Source organism: Desmodus rotundus, chromosome 2, assembly GCF_022682495.2.
Source record: "Desmodus rotundus isolate HL8 chromosome 2, HLdesRot8A.1, whole genome shotgun sequence".
NCBI classification, from domain to species: Eukaryota; Metazoa; Chordata; class Mammalia; order Chiroptera; family Phyllostomidae; genus Desmodus; species Desmodus rotundus.
Window position 1 is genome coordinate 52,102,002 of NC_071388.1, and position 20,358 is coordinate 52,122,359.

General features: G+C 39.8%; 2 protein-coding genes across 3 annotated transcripts in view; one reads left to right on the forward strand and one right to left on the reverse strand.

Annotated features, from left to right (window-relative positions):
* Nucleotides 1-6,906, forward strand: part of TRPC1 (transient receptor potential cation channel subfamily C member 1) — a 71,627-nt gene extending 64,721 nt beyond the window's left edge. For both annotated transcript variants that reach the window (XM_024556325.3, XM_045192051.2), the window contains 3 exons: nucleotides 1,531-1,732; nucleotides 2,594-2,788; nucleotides 3,715-6,906. In XM_024556325.3, the coding sequence (XP_024412093.1) occupies nucleotides 1,531-1,732; nucleotides 2,594-2,788; nucleotides 3,715-3,942 (625 nt within the window). In that variant the 3' untranslated portion in view covers nucleotides 3,943-6,906. The remainder of the gene's footprint in view (nucleotides 1-1,530; nucleotides 1,733-2,593; nucleotides 2,789-3,714) is intronic.
* Nucleotides 6,907-12,555: 5,649 nt separating this feature from the next.
* PCOLCE2 (procollagen C-endopeptidase enhancer 2) overlaps nucleotides 12,556-20,358 on the reverse strand; it is a 63,788-nt gene continuing 55,985 nt past the window's right edge. The window contains exons 8-9 of the mRNA XM_024556293.4: nucleotides 17,573-17,740; nucleotides 12,556-13,078 (exon numbers count right to left, since the gene is read on the reverse strand). Coding sequence (XP_024412061.2) covers nucleotides 12,948-13,078; nucleotides 17,573-17,740 — 299 coding nt within the window. The 3' untranslated portion in view covers nucleotides 12,556-12,947. The remainder of the gene's footprint in view (nucleotides 13,079-17,572; nucleotides 17,741-20,358) is intronic.

Genomic DNA, 20,358 nt, shown 5'->3' on the forward strand with positions numbered 1-20,358 from the left:
GTTGGCTGTGGTCACTATTTTATTTGACAATTGAAAGGAGAGGGGTCAGTACCCCTGACTAAACAGTCAGGTATTTGCATGTTTGAAAAATTCTTGTGGCACAGCAGTTGAAAATCGCTGTTCTGTTACGCTATGTATGAATTAGTACCTACAGAAATAGAACTTCAAATTTGCTTTAAGAAATTCCTTTTTAATAAATACTTATTTTTGTGAGTCATTTGATAGTTATCTTCACATATAGAATATGAAGTAATTAGCAGACCCAAGTTATTTCATGGTCTTCCCCACCACAGTCTACTGAACAGAGGAACCCTTGGCTTGTCCTGCACCACTGGCCTGCGGGGTGGGACGGTTCTCTGTCGTCTGTATGTGTTGCAAGATGCTCGACACATCTGCTTCTCATCATTGTTACAACCAGACAGTCTCTCGTGTTTTTAACACTTGTTAGGAGGTTATTTGAATGGAGAATTATTAGAGCTTCATGAACAATTTTTTCCTCTAATTTACTGTTATAATACATATATACCATAATTATGTTCAGTAAGGAATTGAACAAGCAATTGTGAGGCAGACAAAATATTGCCCCTCATTCTTAAATAAAATAATGAAGAAAGGGTGTTGAATTGTGTATTTGTTGTGTTCCTGTGATATATCAACTATTCTTCAGTTACTTTCATATCATCTTATTTAAGGAATGAGTAAATGAATAATAAATGTTCACCTAACACCTTCTATATACCAAACACTGTTCTAAGTACTGAGTTAATGAAGTGTCAGGGAACAAAATGACCTCATGGAACTTATGTTCTAATGAGATGACACAGTCAGTAAAAAGAAATAAAATAAGAGGAATTAAATATATAGTGTGTTGCACAGTGATAAGGGCTAAAGTGACGAAGCTTGGACCAGCGGTGATGTCCGTGTGAGAGGGTGCAGTTTTAGATAGGAGGTTAGGGAGGGAAGGCCCCACAGGAGATGACAGTCAGGTACAGATGTAAAGCTGGCGAAGGGTCAAGCAGTGGAGGAGGCATCTGGAGGAAGAGCGTTGGCGGATAGAGGGAATGCCCTGAGACAGGAGTGTGTCTGCATATTCGTGGAAAAGCCAGGAGGTCGGTGCGGGTGTGATGGAGTGAATCCGAGGGAGAGTTGTAGGAGATGAAGTTGAAAGGTAATGGGATCCTGTAGCACCTTGCTGGGCTTTGTCAGGACTTGGGGCTGTTGAGATAGCCATTAGAAATTTGTTCAGAGGAGCGACACAATCTAATTAGGCATTAACAGGATCGTAGACACTGCGATGTTAAGAATGGACAGAAAGTCAGTAAGAAATCAAACAGGAATAATTTCCTTTTGAGTCTACTTCTTTGTTTAAAGTAAGGCAGATCTGTACTGTTGGGTCACCTCATTTATTTTATAGAGTATTATCCTTGGATTATCGATGTTTTCTCCTTGTAATGTTGATATAAATGAATTCATGTTTGCTAATCAATTTCTTTAATTTTCTTTTAAACAAAAATGTAATCGTCTTTACAGGTTCATTGGCACTTGCTTTGCTTTGTTCTGGTATATTTTCTCCTTAGCACATGTGGCAATCTTTGTCACAAGATTTAACTACGGGGAGGAACTGCAGTCCTTTGTGGGAGCTGTTATTGTTGGGACGTACAACGTGGTGGTTGTGATCGTGCTCACCAAGCTGCTGGTGGCGATGCTTCATAAGAGCTTTCAGCTGATAGCGGTAAGTGTTCACTCCTCTAAAACTGTAGATTGTCTTCAGATCATACCACATGTATGCAGTAGATGAGGAAACCAAATAACACAATTAAGAATTAGTATCATTTTAAAATTATATTTTTAATGCAAGTAATATATATTAACAGCAAATCTTGAACCAAATTTTTACCTACAAGATGTGGAAACATTTGGACAGTTTAAGATGATCTCTTTTTCTCTCCTAACCCCCCATGTATGAGGGGGAACCCAAAGAATCCCAGAATTTATTTTTAAAAAATTGTGTATTTATTCTTTCATGTTTAAACTTCAGGCACCTTCAAAGTACCCTCCATTTCATGCAGTACACCTATCGAGAATTTTTCCCCTGCTTAAAACAGCTTTTGAACTCATCCATTTTGATGCCTTTTAGTGCTTCTGATGTTTTTTGTTTCACCTCTTTCACAACAATAAAACATTTCCCTTTGAGGATTTTTTTCATGTAGGGAAACAAAAGAAAAGTCGCTCAGGGCAAGATCAGGTAAATAGGGAGGGTGGGACACGGGGTCATCCTGCTTTTGATCCAAAATTGCTGAACACTCAGCACAGTGTGGGCAGGTGCAGTTGTGAATCAGCCATCAGGAAATGGGCAACTGCATTGAAAGAGTCTTCAAAAAAAATTCACTGAAGCCGAATGCAGCCTCTTACAACAACACCAGCTGGCACACTGATACAGATGGGGTCCTAGAAGACTCACTGAGCAGGGGAAGCCTGTACTACAAGGGGCCCGCCCTCCAGGTGATAATTCTGGATTTTTGGGGTCCCCCCTTGTGTGTGCATGTGCGCTCCCTTGTTCATTCCTATGTTGCTTTTCATTTGCCTTCTGTAGAATCATGAAGACAAAGAATGGAAGTTTGCTCGAGCAAAGTTGTGGCTTAGCTACTTTGATGACAAATGTACATTGCCCCCACCTTTTAACATCATTCCTTCACCGAAGACTATCTGCTATATGATTAGTAGCCTCAGTAAATGGATTTGCTCTCATACATCAAAAGGCAAGGTTAAACGGCAAAACAGTTTAAAGGTAAGAGATTAGAACTGCAACACAGAAGTTTTAACAATTCCTAATGTTGATGTTTCCTAAGGCATAAATAAGCAGGCGTCTTAAGGCCTGGAGCTGTCCGATTTTTTTCTTAACTCCTGCATCCATAATGCAAGGCACAGGTATAACAAAGTAAGGAGTCAACAAATACTTATTTAGAGTGCGAGACAGAGCTGCAATTTTTTCGTGAAATCTCATTTCAGTTTTAAAACATGAAAAATAGTCAGAATCCTATTCTGTGAGCATAAACATTGACTACTGTAGTCAGCTCACGTTTTTCTACTTCTTCTTGAAAGTTATTCAGTACATGAATAATTCAGTACATGTTGCTATAAACCAAAAGTTGGCCAACTTTTTCTGTAGAGGGCCAGGTAGTACGTGATTTAGACTTCACTGGCTGAAACAAAATCAAAGATTTATGGAGTAGTAATATAACAAGAAAGAACATAAATTTCCACTAAGTTTTCATTGATGAAATTAATGAAAAGGATGAATTCCATTTTTGGGGGGTAGATAACATTTTGTTTAATTGGGGTTCAAAATTACCATTCACTATCATCAAACTAATAACAAATGTTCATCTGTAAAAGTCATTCTGAGCCCACAGGCCATAAAACCATGTAACAGGTCACTTTGACCTGTGGTTCATGCTTTGCTAATTCTTCCTATAAACTGAGGATTCCTATGACTTTTTTGAATCAAAATAAGCATGAAAGTGAATGAATAAGACAAATATGCAGGCTGTGTTGGACTGGAAAGCATGTTAAACGTTGTAACACAGTGGCAGAAGTGTAGTGTAATAAATGAAGCATTAGAAGACATGTGTTTGTATCTGTATTTTATTAATCCACCTCATTTGAATATTGTTTATGCCCATCGTTGGTATCCTATTATTGTTCGTTTTGAAGGAATGGAGAAATTTGAAACAAAAGAGAGATGAGAACTACCAAAAAGTGATGTGCTGCTTGGTGCACCGGTACCTGACCTCCATGAGGCAGAAGATGCAGAGCACGGATCAGGCGACTGTGGAGAATCTGAGCGAACTGCGCCAAGACCTGTCGAAATTCCGAAATGAAATAAGGGATTTGCTTGGCTTTCGGACCTCTAAATATGCTATGTTTTATCCAAGAAACTAACCATTTTCTAAATTACGTAGAGAATAATTTTCAACAATAATGGTAAATCTGAAAGACTGTGTTTATATGACTTGCATTAAGTCAGTAACTCTTGAAATAAAGGATTATGCAAAAGCCATTCTTTAAAATATTTATAGCATAAACTTATGTAAAATGTGTGTATAGAATTAGTTTTTTAAAACTCTATGTTAGTGGCTTTTTGCAGAAGCAAACAGATTAGTAGATTTCGTAAGCACACTGCTTGGGTTTCCAATCTGAACAGGGCTCTGACATCTTTCCCTTTTATGTTTAAGAACGGCAGTTATTGTGCAGTTGCCAGAAAGTTCTGTAACTGGAGACCAGTAAATGTGGGCTGATCTCTGTCCATAGAATAACTTGAAATATTGAAGTCGTGGTTTTTAAAGTCTCTGTTTTAGGACTTCACGTATATCATTTAGGAGTATAGTTTCATCTAAAACTAGTCTATTTTTTAATTTTATTATAATCCTAAGTAACAAAGAAACAAACTTAATGAGTATTTGAACCTATTTATATCTCTATAAATTTAAATTCACTTCAGTTTCATTATTGTTATTTACTTTAACATGGTTGTAATCACTAAATTTTTGATTTTGCTTTTTTCATTTTAATAGTATTGATCCAGTCCATGTATTTGATTTTTATAGAATTATATCATTTCTGAAAAATGTAGTTAGCAGACTTTTTACTTGTTGCTATAAAGTATTGTTTATGTACTTCTCTAAGGTTAGGTATTTGGTGGTTAATTTTTCTTTATCATAATAGTACTATAATTTTTTTTTCAAGTTGGAGTGAATGTTCATAGTTATTAAGCTAACCCAAAATAAGGATTTAGAAGATATTTCTTTATCATGAGTGGACACAGACTATTTTATTTTTGTAAACATTGGAAGACCCTTTAATGCAAGGATTTGTTTTATATTTGGACTAAGGTTCTTAAGCTTTTCTCCTAAAGTATTTTCCTCAGCATTTAATGTAGTTTCCATAAAAGTGACTCCATATTTGTTTGTGGATCATTCTTGCTGCTTAAGCTGAAAAGTATTGATTTTTTTTAATTGGGAAATAAAATATATTTTAAATTTTTTCCCTAGTTCATGCAAAGAATGTAGTTAAAATTTTTTCATTGGATATTGCTTATATATTCTTGCAACATTTCCAGTTAAGAGGTTACGAGGTATAACTACCTTATTCACTGAATGTCAGAGGCTCTTGAGGCCTCGGGGCTCGGGTAGCCCTTGGTCTGTAAGCACCACCGATCCAGGGACCATTGTCTGAAGATGTTAGTGTTGTGTTTCACCTTACTGTTTACTGTTTACTTTTTAATTTCCAAATTGTAAGTGTTCCCTCTTTGGGGCAAATTCTTATAAAAATGTTTATTGTAAAGTTAATATATTTTTGTCTACCATGGTATTATGCACTTCCCAGTAGGGATTTTACATCAGGATTTTTAGTCATTCTAAAAATAGCTAATTATTAAATAAAAATATTTATGGAGTGCCTACTGCGTGCATGGATTACTTATGAGGTACGTGTTGAATGACAGCATATTGTAAGAAGGGTGAATAAAACTTGACATTAGATTGTACATTGACAGTCTGTTCACTATATTATACTTTTTCTGACGTGTAACTCATGTCATCAACTTCTCTCTTTTAAAGTATACAACTCAGTGTTTTGTTTGGTTTTTAATCATGGTAAGAAAGGCCTAAAATGCAAAGCATCAACTTCAGGCCACATGTACCCCTTCCTACGTCCAGTGGCAATTGAATGTAACTTTTTGTAAACTTTACCCTTATATTTCATTAAAAAGACAAACATGAATTAAACCAGCTGTTACTTGAATTACAAAAGTGACGTGATTCCACACGAAGATGAGAAATGCCTACGAATCGCTGACAGTAACGAACTGCAATATTGAACAGCGCACACGGTGGTCCTGCAGAGCACCACACTCTTGTCAAAGTATTTAAATAGCTTTAAAATCCAAATTTTTCTTTAAAATCATTCATGAAAAAGATTCTCAAGCCAGAATGAACACCTCAGTCAAGCATCAGAAGCGGCATTACAGCTGTTCAATGCACCGGGAGACATCCTTTCGCTAGTCATTTCCTTCTAGTGTCTCTGCCTTGGAATCGTGCAGATTGTCTTACTTCTCTACACTCACCACTCCATCATTTCTTCAGATCCTGGAAACTGAGTTTGTCAAACACCTGAAATATGCTCTGATGTGTAAACATAACATTTTGTGGATGCTGCAGCTATTAAGCCAGCTGGTAACTGGCTAGTAAATGCCTCCTCTGTTAGCTCTTCACTTAGTGCATCTTAGCTGTGATCTACCAGTTCCTTTTTCTCCTTTCATAGCCTCTGAACTTCTGCCGGTATAATTTTAAAGGTTCTACATAACTGTCAAAGCCCAAGGGAGAAGCGTTCTCCGTGAGGTTGTTCCTGCATCGTGCTGGAACTTGGAGTTCACAGGGTAGGCAGTTGGGGTGGGGAGGCCCATGTAGAGTGGAAGAAACAAGGACAAGCCGGAACCCATGAGGACGCACTGAGCCCAATGTCACTTCTCAATGTCTTTCTAACCTTGATGACGTGGGTATCTGGTAGCAAAAGTTGCCCTTTGCCAGGTTGCAAAAGACATACATGGCCCAGGAATCAGAGAAGCTGAAGGGGGATCCAAGGCAAAGCGGAACACTGTAGGCCAGTCTGCCCCACGTCAACAGACTGGGCCAACAGGTAAGCTCTACATGGGATCTGCAAGAGTGCCTCCGTAAAAAACAGAACGGCTGCCGCTTCACTTCTGCCCTCCAAACTGCCCCCGAACCGCTCTCGCTGCCTACCTACTGGAAACGTACAAGGAAGGGAATTCTGGGAGACGTAATTCAGCCTTGCCAAGTCGACACAGGAAAAACTACTGATGTAAGCCACAGCAGATAAATGTTAAAAGCATTATGCTAAGTGGGGAATCTTGTCACAAAAAGCTACATACTATATGATTCCATTTATATGACATTCTAGAAAAGATAAAACTATAGAAGCAAATCAGGTCATTGGTTACCAGGATCTGGTGGGAGAAGATTGGTTGCATAACTCATCAAACTGTACACTTAAAAAGGGTAAATTTTAATGTATAGAAATCACACGTCAACAAACCTGACAAAAATATATAACGCAACAACATACTAAAATAAGAAAATAACTGGAATCTTAAAATTCATTATTACCCAGCCCTGGCTGGTGTGGCTCAGTGGATTGAGAGCCGGCCTGTGAATCGAAAGGTCGCTGGTTCTATTCCTGGGCAGGGCGCGTGCCTGTGCTGTGGGCCAGGTCCTCAAACGGGAGTGTGTGAGAGCAACCCAATGATGCTTCTCTCACACATCGATGTTTCTCTCCCTGTCTTTATCCCTCCCGTCCCCTCTCTCTAAATAAAAATAAAATTAAAAAAATTTATTAACACTCCAAAAGAAGTGTTGGGTGATTGGTTACCCATCATGCTAGTGATGGGTAACCAATTTTCATGCTGGAACATGAAAGTTGGTTACTCATCACTAGCACGACACAGTGAATGAAGTACAGTAGTAATAAATGCCTAGGTAAGAATTTTGTATTATTTTTTCAAAATTATTTTGGCTATTCTAGCTTCTTTTTCATATGCATTTTGGAACCTGCCTGTCAATTTCTACAAAAAAAAAAGAGAAAACCTTGTTGGGATTTTTATTGGAATTGTATTGAAATTGAAATTTTTGTTTTTTTCAGAAAATACATTTCTACTATCAAGTAGGCTGAGGTTTTGGGCATTGGAAGTAAAAATCAGTTGGGTCTAATGATTAGGAATTACACCAAGAAAGTATTAATGGTACCAGGGATAATGGCTGCTGTGGATTTCTCAATTGTAAGTTAATTGGTTGGTTAGCTTCCTGGCATCACTGCCCCATTCGAACATCTGTTGTGTTTTTTGAAGATGTACCATATTTTGCTGTGTGTATGCGCACCCACGCTTTTGGCCCAAACTTTCAGGAAAAAAATCTTCCATTCAATTTTTTTTTATGTTGAGTGCATAAATGTTTACAAATGTTATATCCTCTTGTTGGATTGATCTCTTCCATTCAATTTTTTTTAAATTCAATTACTTATTTATATTTAGATACTTATTTTTGTGTTATGAGGGAATTTTAGCATTTATTTTTGAACATATGGTACAAGAAGTTTTATGTAACAAATAATTACAAAACACAAGAGCAGATACAAGATATTTCAGTAACTACTCATGTATAATGCATATCCTTATTTTTCCGTCAAACATTTTGGCAAAAAATTGCGCACTATACAGCAAAATACAGTACTCGGAGGAATTGCCAATTACAGTGTTTCCCTTCATTCCATCATTTCACACGTGTTTTCCTTCTCCCCCTACTCCCAGTTTGAGATAAATATTTAAGATATTCAACTCAAAATTAGTGAGGAAAAGTTTTATGTGCTAATTATATGCTTTATAAATAACCATCTTTAAGAGACATGATTTCTGATTCAACTAAATTACAGTAATAAAAGAGGCAAAACAGCAGGTTTATATCAGAGGTAAATAAACGTTTAAAAGAAGAACTGCTTCAGCCAATCAGATAAATGCCAGGTAAGCTCCATTTTTCTCCATCCTGCTACTAGCAAGATGGATGAAACTTCTAGACTGCTAATAGCACTCTAGAAGTCCCTCTCTGTGTGTCTCTGTATGTTTCTCTTCATTAGAAAGGCCACTCAATGGATTAAACTTCAAAAGTTTGTCCTTGGGCTAGGGTATATATATATATATATATATATATATATATATATATATAAACAAACTTGTGAAACTATTAGTTCTAATCACTTACCTGCAAGTTACTTACTTTGGGTTTTTGTATTCAAATAATCATATCACCTTTACGTTATAATAGTATTATTTCTTCCTGTCTAATATCACTTCTTTTTCTTGCCTTATTACACTGACTAGAGCTTTCTGTACAATTTTTAATAGAAATGTTGATTTCAGGCATTGTCTTCCCTGATGTTAAAGAAAATGTTTTCAATTTTTCTCCATTAAGTATAAGATTTGCTGCAGGTTTCTTGTTTAAGGAAGTTCCTTTCTGTTCATAGTTTGCTCAGGGTTTAATTTGTTGTGAATAAATGTTGAGTTATATCAAATGCTTTTGTGTATTATTAAGAGCAAGTGATTTTTCTCCTTTAATCTATTGTGAATAGGGCTTAACAGAACCTTTCCCCATGCTTTTAAGAGTAGACCTTTGTTTAACTCACCCACTAATATGATAATCCAGTCTGTTGCTAGGCAAACTTGCTTTTGGTAAAAATTGACCCTGATTGGTAAATTGCATTGGATTGGGTGGGATTATCATTGAACTCTAAATAGGTGGTAGGGGAGCCATAGAGTTGGGCTTTTCTGAGTGTGTACCACTCATAACTAGGACGTCATCTATGAGGAGTCTGGAAGTTATGCCTGTGGAATTCTTACAAGGGATAACTGGTTTTGAGGAGATGCGACCTCTAAGCTAGAGTGTTTGCACCCACCAGACGTGACTCTGAGACATCACCTGGGGAGGCCAAAGAAAACACGGCAGCAATGGCTGTGCGAAATGCTGCCGGGCTGCTGCAAAGACTCCACAGGAGAAGCAAGCCTGACACGGTCCTGTTAAGGTCTGGTCCCTGTGTTGTAGCTTGCTGAGGATACTGGTACTGAGGGCTGTGGCGCTCTTATGAGTCTGAATGTTTGGTTGCACAAACACTCCCTACTTGGCATTGCAAATCTAGCAATGCAGTGAAGTATGATCATTGATTTTCTAATGTTAAATAATCATGTTTCTGGGACAAATCCAGATTGATTACGATCTATTTCGTTTGCTGGATTTTGTTTGATGATACTTTGTTTAGGGTTTTTGCACCTACATCCACGCATGAAATCTGACTGATGGTGTTCCTTGATCCTAGCATCCGCTAAAGTTCTCAGAGGATTAAGAAGTACAAATAGGTAGTTACAGAATAGCTGTGGGGATGGGAAGTACAGTGTAGGAAATGGAGTAGCCAAAGAACTTACGTGTGTGACTCATGGACCTGAACAAAAGTGGGGGGATTGCCTGAGGGAGTGCGGGGTGCTGGGTGGAGGAGGGAGAAAGGGGAAAATCAGGACAACTGCAACAGCATAATCAATAAAATATAATTTAAAAAGAGATTATATTAGACTGGTAGAAAAATTGCAGACTGTTACTTCTTTATTTGTACTCTGGGATAGTGTAAGTTAGAGGGGCAGTGTTTGGCCCTTAGATGTTTGGTAGGCTCTCTCTGGGCCTGGAGTTTTATGTGAAGAAAGATTTTAAATACTGACTGAGTTTCTTTAATGGGTACAGCACTATGCCAGTATACTATTTCTACTTGAGTCTGAGTTGATAAATGCCCCACTTAGGTATTTGTCCACTTTAAGCTTTCAAACCTACTGACACAAAGTGGTTCAGAATATCCTCTTAGTACCTTCTCAGATTCTGTAACATCTGTAGGTAGTTTCCCTTTTCAGTCCTAAACTGTTTTATTGTCCTTTTCACTTCTTTTCTTGCTTAATTTTATCAGGTTTGTCAATTACATTAGTCATTTTAGAGAACCAATACTTGGCTTTGTTAATTTTCTCCATTATTTATGATAACTATTTTACGCAATTTCTGCTCTTCTGCTTATTTCCTCCTATCTTTGAAAAGTCTGAGGCAGTGAGCCACCTGCTCCGACTGGGTGGCTCCCGTGGCTAGGGTGCCATCCCGTGCACCAGATCTCCGTGGGGGCCCTACCTTGGACGCAGGCTCTATCCCTGCTTGGGATGCGTGTGGGTGGCAACCAATGAATGTCTCTTTCTCACATCGACATTTCTGTCTCCCTTCCTTTCTTTCTCTCTAAAATCAATGAATATATCCTTGGGTGAAGATTTAAAAAAAGAAACAATAAAAAAATTGTTTTAAGTTTATCCTGTTCTTTTTCTTCCTAATTTGTTTCACAAATTATTTTTCACCCTTTTAAAAATGTAAACATGTAAGTTTACAAATTTTAAGGTGTTTAAGCTGCATTCTGCATATTTAAAAAATATTAAAGTTAGCAATTTTATTATTGTTCTGCTTTTAATATTTTTCTATTTTCCATTATAATTTTCTGTTGATCATGAATCATTTAACAGCGCATTTCTCAATTTCCAACATCAGGTTTTTAAATCTTTTTTTACTATTGTTTAATTTTTGTTATTGATTTCTAATTATGCATTGTTGTTGAAAGAACGTTTAAAATTTGTTAAGATTTGTCTCATGGTGCAGGAAGGGGGCAAGTTTTTGAAATTGCTCTGTGCTGAGGTTAGAAATGCGCTTTTGGTTCTGTTCTTTATGTACTCATCCGGGGAATCTAGGTAACTGTGTGGTTCAAATCTTCTGTATCTTCATTGTTTTTTCTTTTAAATTTGCCAATTACTGAGAAAAATGTGTTAAAATTTTTCCTAGTATGAATTTTCCATCATACAATACCCGATGTAGTTGTATATTTTGAAAGATGTTATTAGCGGCATGCACATTTTAGCATTGTTGCTGTTATTGCAGCCCTCTTCACCTTAGTAACGCCTCAGTGTCTATCTTCCTAATATTAATAAAGCCACAACAGTTTTGTTAATATTTTCCTGGTATCGTTGTCTTTTTCCATCCTTTTCTTCTTAATTTTTCTGTGTCCTTACGTCTTAGATATCTGTTTCAAATAGCACATACTTGGATTTTCACCCCAAAGAAATTTCCCTTGTTTCTAAAACTTTGCTTCTACTATGGGAGACCTTGTGACTCAAATCTTTGTTCATCCCTAACGTTCTTTCCACCTTCTTTGGATAGGGGTGGGCATCCCCTTTTCTGAGGCTCCTGGCCAGCAACCCCCTGAGGGCTTCTGGCTACACCTGTTGTAGGCACAGGGCATTTTAAGCAGCGCTGTGCAAATGATGGGGAGTCCTTCCACAGCTCTTCCACGGCTGAGTGAAATTAGGTTTTTCAAAGGCAGAGTGCATCCTTGCTGACACAGCCTCCTCTAGTTACCTGGGAAAGTGCAGGAGAGGGGTGTCAGGCTCCTTTCTAATTTCAAGTCCTATAACATGAGCAATTATGATTTAGGCTAGGAAAACAAGGACTGGACTCTGTAAGTCAGGGTAACAGGGCTTTCCTCCACCGGTGAGGGTGCCTTCCAGTGGCGGTGAGGGCACTGGGTTTGCCATGACGACTTCCGAGCCAATTGCCTGCTCTGTCTCATGGGAGGTATGTGTTTGGCCAAGTCACTAAATATACCTGAGCTTCAATTTCTATTTTGTAATAGAAATTGAAGCTGGACTAGATCCCTGAGGGACACCACTTCGACACTAACATTTTCTGGTTCTGCAGAGCAGAATTATAGTCTGTTTACATTACTGGATCCATCCAGCCCCGAAGTTCTCAGAATGCTAAGTTGTTTGCGAAGTGTAGATTGTTACAAGGACAGCCTTCTGTGTACATAGCAGGGGATATTCTTTTTTTATAGGCCCCACTTTATATAAAAGCCATTCAATGGCTGTTGTATAATCATTTAAAAATATTTTATTAAGCATTGATTTTAAAAATGCAAGAAAAGAATATAACACCTTCGAGCAAATATTGCACTTATCTCTTTTTTTACATCTTCACAAAACTCATTCCTAAAATCCCCTTCTACAGAGACATGGAAATAAACTGCTTCCAAACTGTCAACTCTTGGACCACCAGTTTCCCGCGGCCCCACTGGGCCGCCTGCTTCTCCGGGCGCAGGCACGGAGCCTCCCCCGGCGAAACTGGGGGCCTCGCACCTGCATCGTGTGAAGAGTAAATCTTTCCGAGTGCTCAATATTTAGTATAAGATTGTTTTTCTACTGAAAAAATAGATCTTTCAAAGGCAATGACAGAATGAAGCTTCGGCCGACACGTTCTCTGTTAGCAGCGCTTGTTTTCCAAGGCGTTAAGGAGCTTTTGGTTCTTGGTCTTGAACACCATGACAAAGCTGTTTGGCATGATTTTGGCTTGCCCGTCTTCACCCACTTGGCCCATAATAATGTAATTTTGACCTAAAAAAGAGAATATAAATTAATTTTTTTCTACGTGTGCTTGTTTGAAACAACAGTTATCTCTAGATAACTGTTCTGTAAATACCAGTTATACGCTTATTCTATCTAGGATAAGATCTGGTGTAAGACCCTCATCAGACAGCTTCCAGTCAAGATGGCAGCGTAGGTAAACACGGCTCACCTCCTCGCACAACCACATCAAAATTACAACTAAACTGCAGAAGCACCATCATTCAGAACCACCAGAAATAGAGCTGAATGGCAGTCCTATACCTATGGAATTAAAGAGAAAGCACATTAAGACTGGTAGTAGGGGTGGAGACATGGAATGGGCTGGTCTCACACCTACATATGCTGGATAACAATCAGGAGGAATATCTCAGGAGCCAGGGATCCCAGCCCTACACCAGGCCCCCCAACCCGGGGTTCCAGTGCCAGGAAGATAGGTCCCTGTAACTTCTGGCTGTAAAAGTCAGTGGGGATCGAGGCTGTGGAAGACACAAACTTTTGGAGTCCCATGAAATTCCTCTTAAAGGGTCTACACACAGACTTACTCAGACTCACTCCCTATGAGCCCCAGCCTGGGGCAGCAGCTTGAAAGGCACCCAAGACATACCAGAAGAAACTGAAATGTCCAGCACCAGGGTGAGAGCTAGGGGCCAGCTTTCTCCCAGACAGAAAAGCTGCCAGAGGACATTGTTCCTTTTCTGAGTCCTTCCCCCACAGAGCCAGCAGATGGGCACCATATATGAGTCTCCACCAACCTGGGTAACCTGTTCATCTCACCCTGGTGATTTCCTGAGATTTCATCCTACCCAACTTTGGGGTTCACCCAAGCTGTTTCCAGTGACTTTCCCACCTGAATGGCTTGTCTGGCTCATGCTTCATATTTCTCTAAATTCTCTCAAACAAGCAGCATCTAGGCTCAGTGAGCCTATACCTCTTGCTAAGTGGCTGTAGACCTGGCACTAGCAGCAGCTGGCCTTAGTAAATAACTTGGCCTCGTTTGGACTCCTTCAAGCCCAGCACAAGTAGCAGCCATCTGCAAGTCACTCTGTAGCTTATGCCAGGTGGTCTCAGACAGAACACGGGTAGTGGCTGACCTTGGATGTGCCAATATCAATCAAAGCTCAACTACAAGAGAAGGATATACACAGCCCACTTGGTGGGTACACATTGAGTACCCAGCTTGGGTCATAGGCAAGGCTGTGCCACTGGACCCTAGAGGACAACTACTACATTAGTCCACTCTACCAAGCCAGGAAGACATAGAAGCTCTATCTAGAACATAGAAGCAAACACAGGGAGGTTGCCTAAATGGTGAAACAAAGAAACATGGTCCAAATGAAAGAATGGATCACAACTCTAGAAAAAGAACTAAACAAAATGGAGACAAGCAATCTACCAGATGCAAAGTTCAAAACACTGGTTAAAAAGCTGCTCAAGGAACTTAGTGGGAATCTCAACCACATAAAAAAGATCCAGTCAGAAACAGAGGATACACTAATTGAAATAAAGAACAATTAACAGGGAAACAACAGTAGAGTGGATGAAGCCAGGAATGAAATCAGTGATTTGGAATATAAGGAAGCAAAAAACACCCAATCAGAACAGCAAGAAGAAAAAGAATCCAAAAATATCAGGATAGTTTAAGGAGTCTCTGGGACATCTTCAAGCATACCAACATTCACATCATGGGGGTTCCAGAAGGAGATGAGAGAGAGCAAGAAATTGGAAATCTATTTGAGAAAATGACAGAAAACTTCCCTAATTTGGTGAAGAACACAGACATACAAGTCCAGGAAGTGCATAAAGTCCCAAACAAGATGAATTCAAAGAGGCCCACTCCAAGACACATCATAATTAAAATGCCAAAGTTTAAAAGATAAAGAGAGAATCTTCACAAGAGAAGCCACAAGAGAAAAGCAGTTATCTATAAGGGAGCTCCCATAGACAGCCAGCTGATTTCTCAAAAGAAACTTTGCAGAGATTGGCAAGATATATTTAAAGTGATGAAAAGCAAGGACCTACAACCAAGACTGACTACTTTGGGGTGGGGTGGAGGGATGGGGAGAAAATGCAGACAACTGTAATTGAATAACAATAAAAATTTTCAAAAAAGAAAAAAAAAAAGACTGACTACTCTACCCAGCAGAGCAGACAAAGAGTTTCCCAGACAAGAAAAAACTAAAGGAGTTCATCAGCACCAAAGCAATTATTATATGAAATGTTAAAGCATCTTTTGTACGAAGATCAAAAATATGAACATTAAAATGGCAATAAGTATATATTATCAACAATTGAATCTAAAAAACAAAATAAACAAACAAGCAAAACAGAAACAGAATCACAGTTACAGAGAACATTTTGTTGATTGCCAGATGGGAGGGGTCAGGGGTATGGGCAAACCAGGTGAAGGGATTAGGTACAACTGGTTATTACAGCATAGTCGCAGGGATGTAAAGTACAGCCTAGGGATTGTAATAGCCAAAAAACATATATACATAAGCCGTGGACATGGACAATGATGTGGGGATTGCCTGAGGGTGTGGGGGGATCAGGGGAGGGGGCAAAGGGGGAAAAATTGGGACAACTGTAATAGTATAAACAATGAAATATAATTAAAAAATACTCTCATCAGCAAAAATCTAAAAGTAACTGAGTAACACGTTCCAGGTATGCTAACACTAGGAGACTAGATGGAATGCCTAGGCCCAGGCAGGTGCTGCTCTGCGGCGCCGTAGGTCTGTGTCCTTCCTGAGTGTCTGCCAAGGAGAGTGCCCTGTGTTCATGCGAATGGCTCTCCTTCCTCAAGTGCTCCCTGATGTGCCATCCTCAGATGGCCTCTCAGAGTCCCATTGTCCTCCTGATTTTCCAGGCATTTGACAACCAATGGCCCACTGCCTTCAGCTGTTGTTGTCTTGAACTTTTTCCAACATCCGAGCATCTGTACTAAGTAAGTGTCTTCAGGGCATGCCTGGCTCATATACTTCTTTTTATCATTGTGGTCCCTTGCAGAAAATAGGCATTTAAAAAAGTACTTAATATTCGTTACACATTTTTTAAAATTACATTGATGTGTTTGGCTAAGTTAGGCCTAGGCTGGAGCTTATGCTGCAGTAAGGTGGGTTCAACTCTGAAGATTTATGTTGCCTCAGAAAAATATCATGAAGGAAGTACATGTCCTGACCTCCTTTTTTCTCCCTCTTCCCCAGTGCATCCTCGGAGGAATATGTGCTTCCCTTTTCTCTTGCACAGTCCTTCCTCTGTGGGCTAAAACTGCCATCACAGAGCCCTAAGCCTGGGAAGGCTTGCCCGGTGGGGCCAGCATTGTCGCCTCAAGGCTAGTACCATTATGAGATCTTAAAGTATTTAGATGTACTTTATTGGCCATTCCTGGAAGCCCTGGAGAGAAGTGCTATCTTTTATAGAGCCTTTGCTATTTCCTCTGAAAAATCAATGGGAGACCGCTGGCTTCCTGACTGTTCTGAACAGGTTGAGTTCATAGTAAAGCTTTCGTGAAGTGAATATTCTGTATTTCTCTATTTCTGTGTGTGTGTGTGTGTGTGTGTGTGTCTCTCTCTCTCTCTTCCTCTCTCGTTTGTTTTGGTTTTGGTTTTGTAACAAGTCTGAGGAAAGGAATGAGTTTAAATTGGATAGAGAAATCATGGCATATCACACAGTAGGACAGCAGGCATTGATACCATTTCAAAGAGAGGGTTCTAAGTTTGCTGTTTTTGGAAAGACATCAACACATATATCACGTGGGGCAAAGTGGCAATATAGTATGTATAGTGTGATCCTATTTTCTAAGTGTGTGTATGGATAGGAACTTTCTGGAAGTTTTCATAGTACCTCTAGGTTTGAAAGGGAAAGGGCTTCACATTTTATTTTATATCCTTCTCTACTTATTTAAACTTAAAAAAACATGGAACATATATTACTTTTATACATTAAAGAGCTTGGTTAAAAGTTATGTGCCTCTGGTTCTGAGAGTAACTTTCCCTTTTCCATAATTTCTGTTAATAAACTCATTCCCATCTATGGGTTGACTGCTCCTATATCTGAAAATGATTTCCAAATCTTTAACTCTGGCCCCTATGTGCCCCTCTGTCTTCTAACCTTCAGCTCTAAATAGCCTTTTCCTTGATGCATATTTTCCTCTAAATATAGTGTTGGCACCCTGAATGCAATAATTGAACATTTTCTCCTGAACTGCTCCTCTGTCTGTTCCGTATTGATCCAACTTCAGATGTTTCTTGGACTCGTTCATCATGTCCACCGCCCCGTCCTTGTCCACATTACAAGAACTGGGACTAGAGCCCAATTCTGCTTGACTCTGTGGCCTTTCTTCTCTACCAGAAGCCCTGACTTGACTTCTCTTAAGCAGCCATGGCATGGACAGACCCCCAAGTGACTCGGAGAGGCTCTGCTGTCCCCTCCACTGCCCTGAGCTCCCCTATGACAAAGGCTCACGCTTTCCTCCACACTTACCTCTTCTGAGGAGAGGGCACTGCCTGCAGACCACGATGATCTTGGCACTCATGTTCTTGCCAGCCTGTTGAATCGCCAGGTTTCCCTCTTTATAGATGTTGATGAGTGAGACCGTGGCATGCAGACTTCCACCTCGAGGGGTCGTCGTGATGACGGTGCCGGCAAATACTGAAGAAGAAAATGTTTTGGAAATAACATCACAGTGAAGGCAGATGTGAGCAGAACTAGAAATAATTTTACGTTTTTCTAGGTTTTAGATGGCAAACATTTTAATGTTAAAGAGAAGGCCCTAACAGAGTTATCAAATTTGATTTTGTGTGCTTGTCACCAAAATTCAGGTTGAAGAATGGAGCTGTCACGCTGCCCATGTTGTTGGGTGTGGAAACCTAGGAGAGAAACCTAAATAGCTGCCGCATTGTAGTCCAGCACTGAGAAGGGGACTCTACAATGCCTCGTCCAGCATGTGGGCCAATCACCGAATAGGGTAGTACAGCCTTGTGAGCCTCCACCTGTGCATACTCAACAAGACCTTGAGCCTTTTTAAAATATATATTTTATTGATTATGCTATTACAGTTGTCCCATTTTTTCTCTCCTTGATTCCCCTCCATCCTGTACCCCCCTCCCACCATCATTCCCCCACCTTAGTTCATGTCCATGGGTCATATATATAAGTTCTTTGGCTTCTCCATCTCCCATACTATTTTTAACCTCCTCCTGTCTATTTTGTACCCACCATTTATGCTTCTTATTCCCTGTACCTTTTCCCCCATTCTCCCCATGTCCCCTCCCCACTGATAACCCTCCATGTGATCTCCATTTCTGTGAATCTGTTCCTGTTCTAGTTGTTTGTTTCGTTTTTGTTTTCAAGGTTTTCCCTTTTTTTAGGTTCATTGGTTGATAGTTGTGAGTTTGTTGTCATTTTACTGTTTTTGACCTTCTTCAATTCTTAGATAACTCCCTTTAACATTTCATATAAGGGCTTGGTGATGATGAACTCCTTTAACTTCACCTTATCTGGAAAGCACTTTATCTGTCCTTCCATTCTAAATGATAGCTTTGCTGGAGAGAGTAATCTTGGATGTAGGTCCTTGCCTTTCGTGACTTTGAATACTTCTTTCAAGCCCCTTCTTGCCTGCAAGGTTTCTATTGATTGATCAGCTGATAGTCTTATGGGAACTCCTTTGTAGGTAACTGTCTCCTTTTCTCTTACTGCTTTTAAGATTCTCTCCTTATCTTTAATCTTGGATAACTTAATTTTGATGTGCCTTTGTGTGTGCTTCTTGGGTCCAACTTCTTTGGGACTCTTTGAGCTTCTTGGACTTCCTGGAAGTCTATTTCCTTTGCCAGTTTAGGGAAGTTCTCCTTCATTATGTTTTCAAATAAGTTTTAATTTCTTGCTCTTCCTCTTCTCCTTTCGGCACCCCTATGATTCGGATGTCAGAATGTTTAAAGTTATCCTGCAAGTTCCTAAGCCTCTCCTCATTTTTTTGAATTCTTGTTTCTTCATTCTGCTCCGGTTGAATGTTTATTTCTTCCTTCTGATCCACACCGTTGATCTGAGGCCCGGTTTCCTTCCTGCCACTGTTGGTTCCCTGTACGTTTTCCTTTATTTCACTTAGCATAGCCTTCACTTTTTCCTCTATTTTGCAACCATGCTCAATCAATTCTGTGAGCATCCTGATTACCAGTGCTTTGAACTCTGCATCTGATAGGCTGGCTATCTCTTCATTACTTACTTGTATTTTTTTTCTGGAGCTTTCATCTGTTCTTTCATTTGGGCCATATTTTTTTGTCTCGGCACACCTGTTATGTATAAGGGGCAGAGCCTTAGGTGTTCGCCAGGGCAGGGCAACCCACGTTGCTGTGTTGTGACGCTATATGTGGGGGAGGGGCCCGAGAGGGAACAACGCAGCTTCCTCAGCTCTCTGCCAGTTTTCAGTCACTTCCCCCACTACCCACAATCAAATTGGCCCTTCTGGTACGGATTCCTGGGTGGGTGGGTTTGTGTACATTCTAGGCTCCTGTGGGTCTCTCCAAGGAACTCTCCTGTGAGGCTGGGAGTTTCTCCTGCTGCCTCAACCCCACAGGTGTTTTCAATCAGAGGTTTGAGGCTTTATTTACCTGAGCTGGAGCCCTGGGTTGTGAGGTCTTGTCTCGCTCCCCAGTTGTTCCTCCCAGTTTATCTGCACTCGAATGTGGGACCACTGCTCCACCAGCCGCCGACTCACCCGGTCCACCAGCTGCTGCCCTGCCGTGAGTCCTCTCCACCTGGCTCCTGTCTCCACCCCTCCTACTGGTCTGTATGAATATTTCTTCTTTAACTCCTAGGTTGTTGGACTTCCATACAGTTCAATTTTCTGGCAGTTCTGGTTGTTTTTTGTTTTTAAATTTGTTGTTGTCCTTTCGGTTGTGTGAGGAGGCAAAGTGTATCTACCTACACCTCTATCTTGGCCAGAAGTTCAAAGACCTTGAATCTTTAGAGGCAACACAATATGAGGGGGTTTGGGCCGTGACGATGGGTGGATGTCTACCTTTCTGTGTCTCCCCTCATCCCTCTCCCTAGCTGTCTTTTCTCCCAGAACTTTGGTTCATCCTATGGGTCCCATCTCTCTCTGATTATCAGTAAATATCCATCTTTTTCTGGGTCTCTGATACTCTTTTTTATCCACCCTGTTTATATCATTTACCAAGTCAAAGTAGAAAACTGAGGTATGACAAAACATTTTCTTGCTTACAAAAAAAGAAAAACTCTAGCAAGATTCAGTTGCTTTTCATTATGCAGTT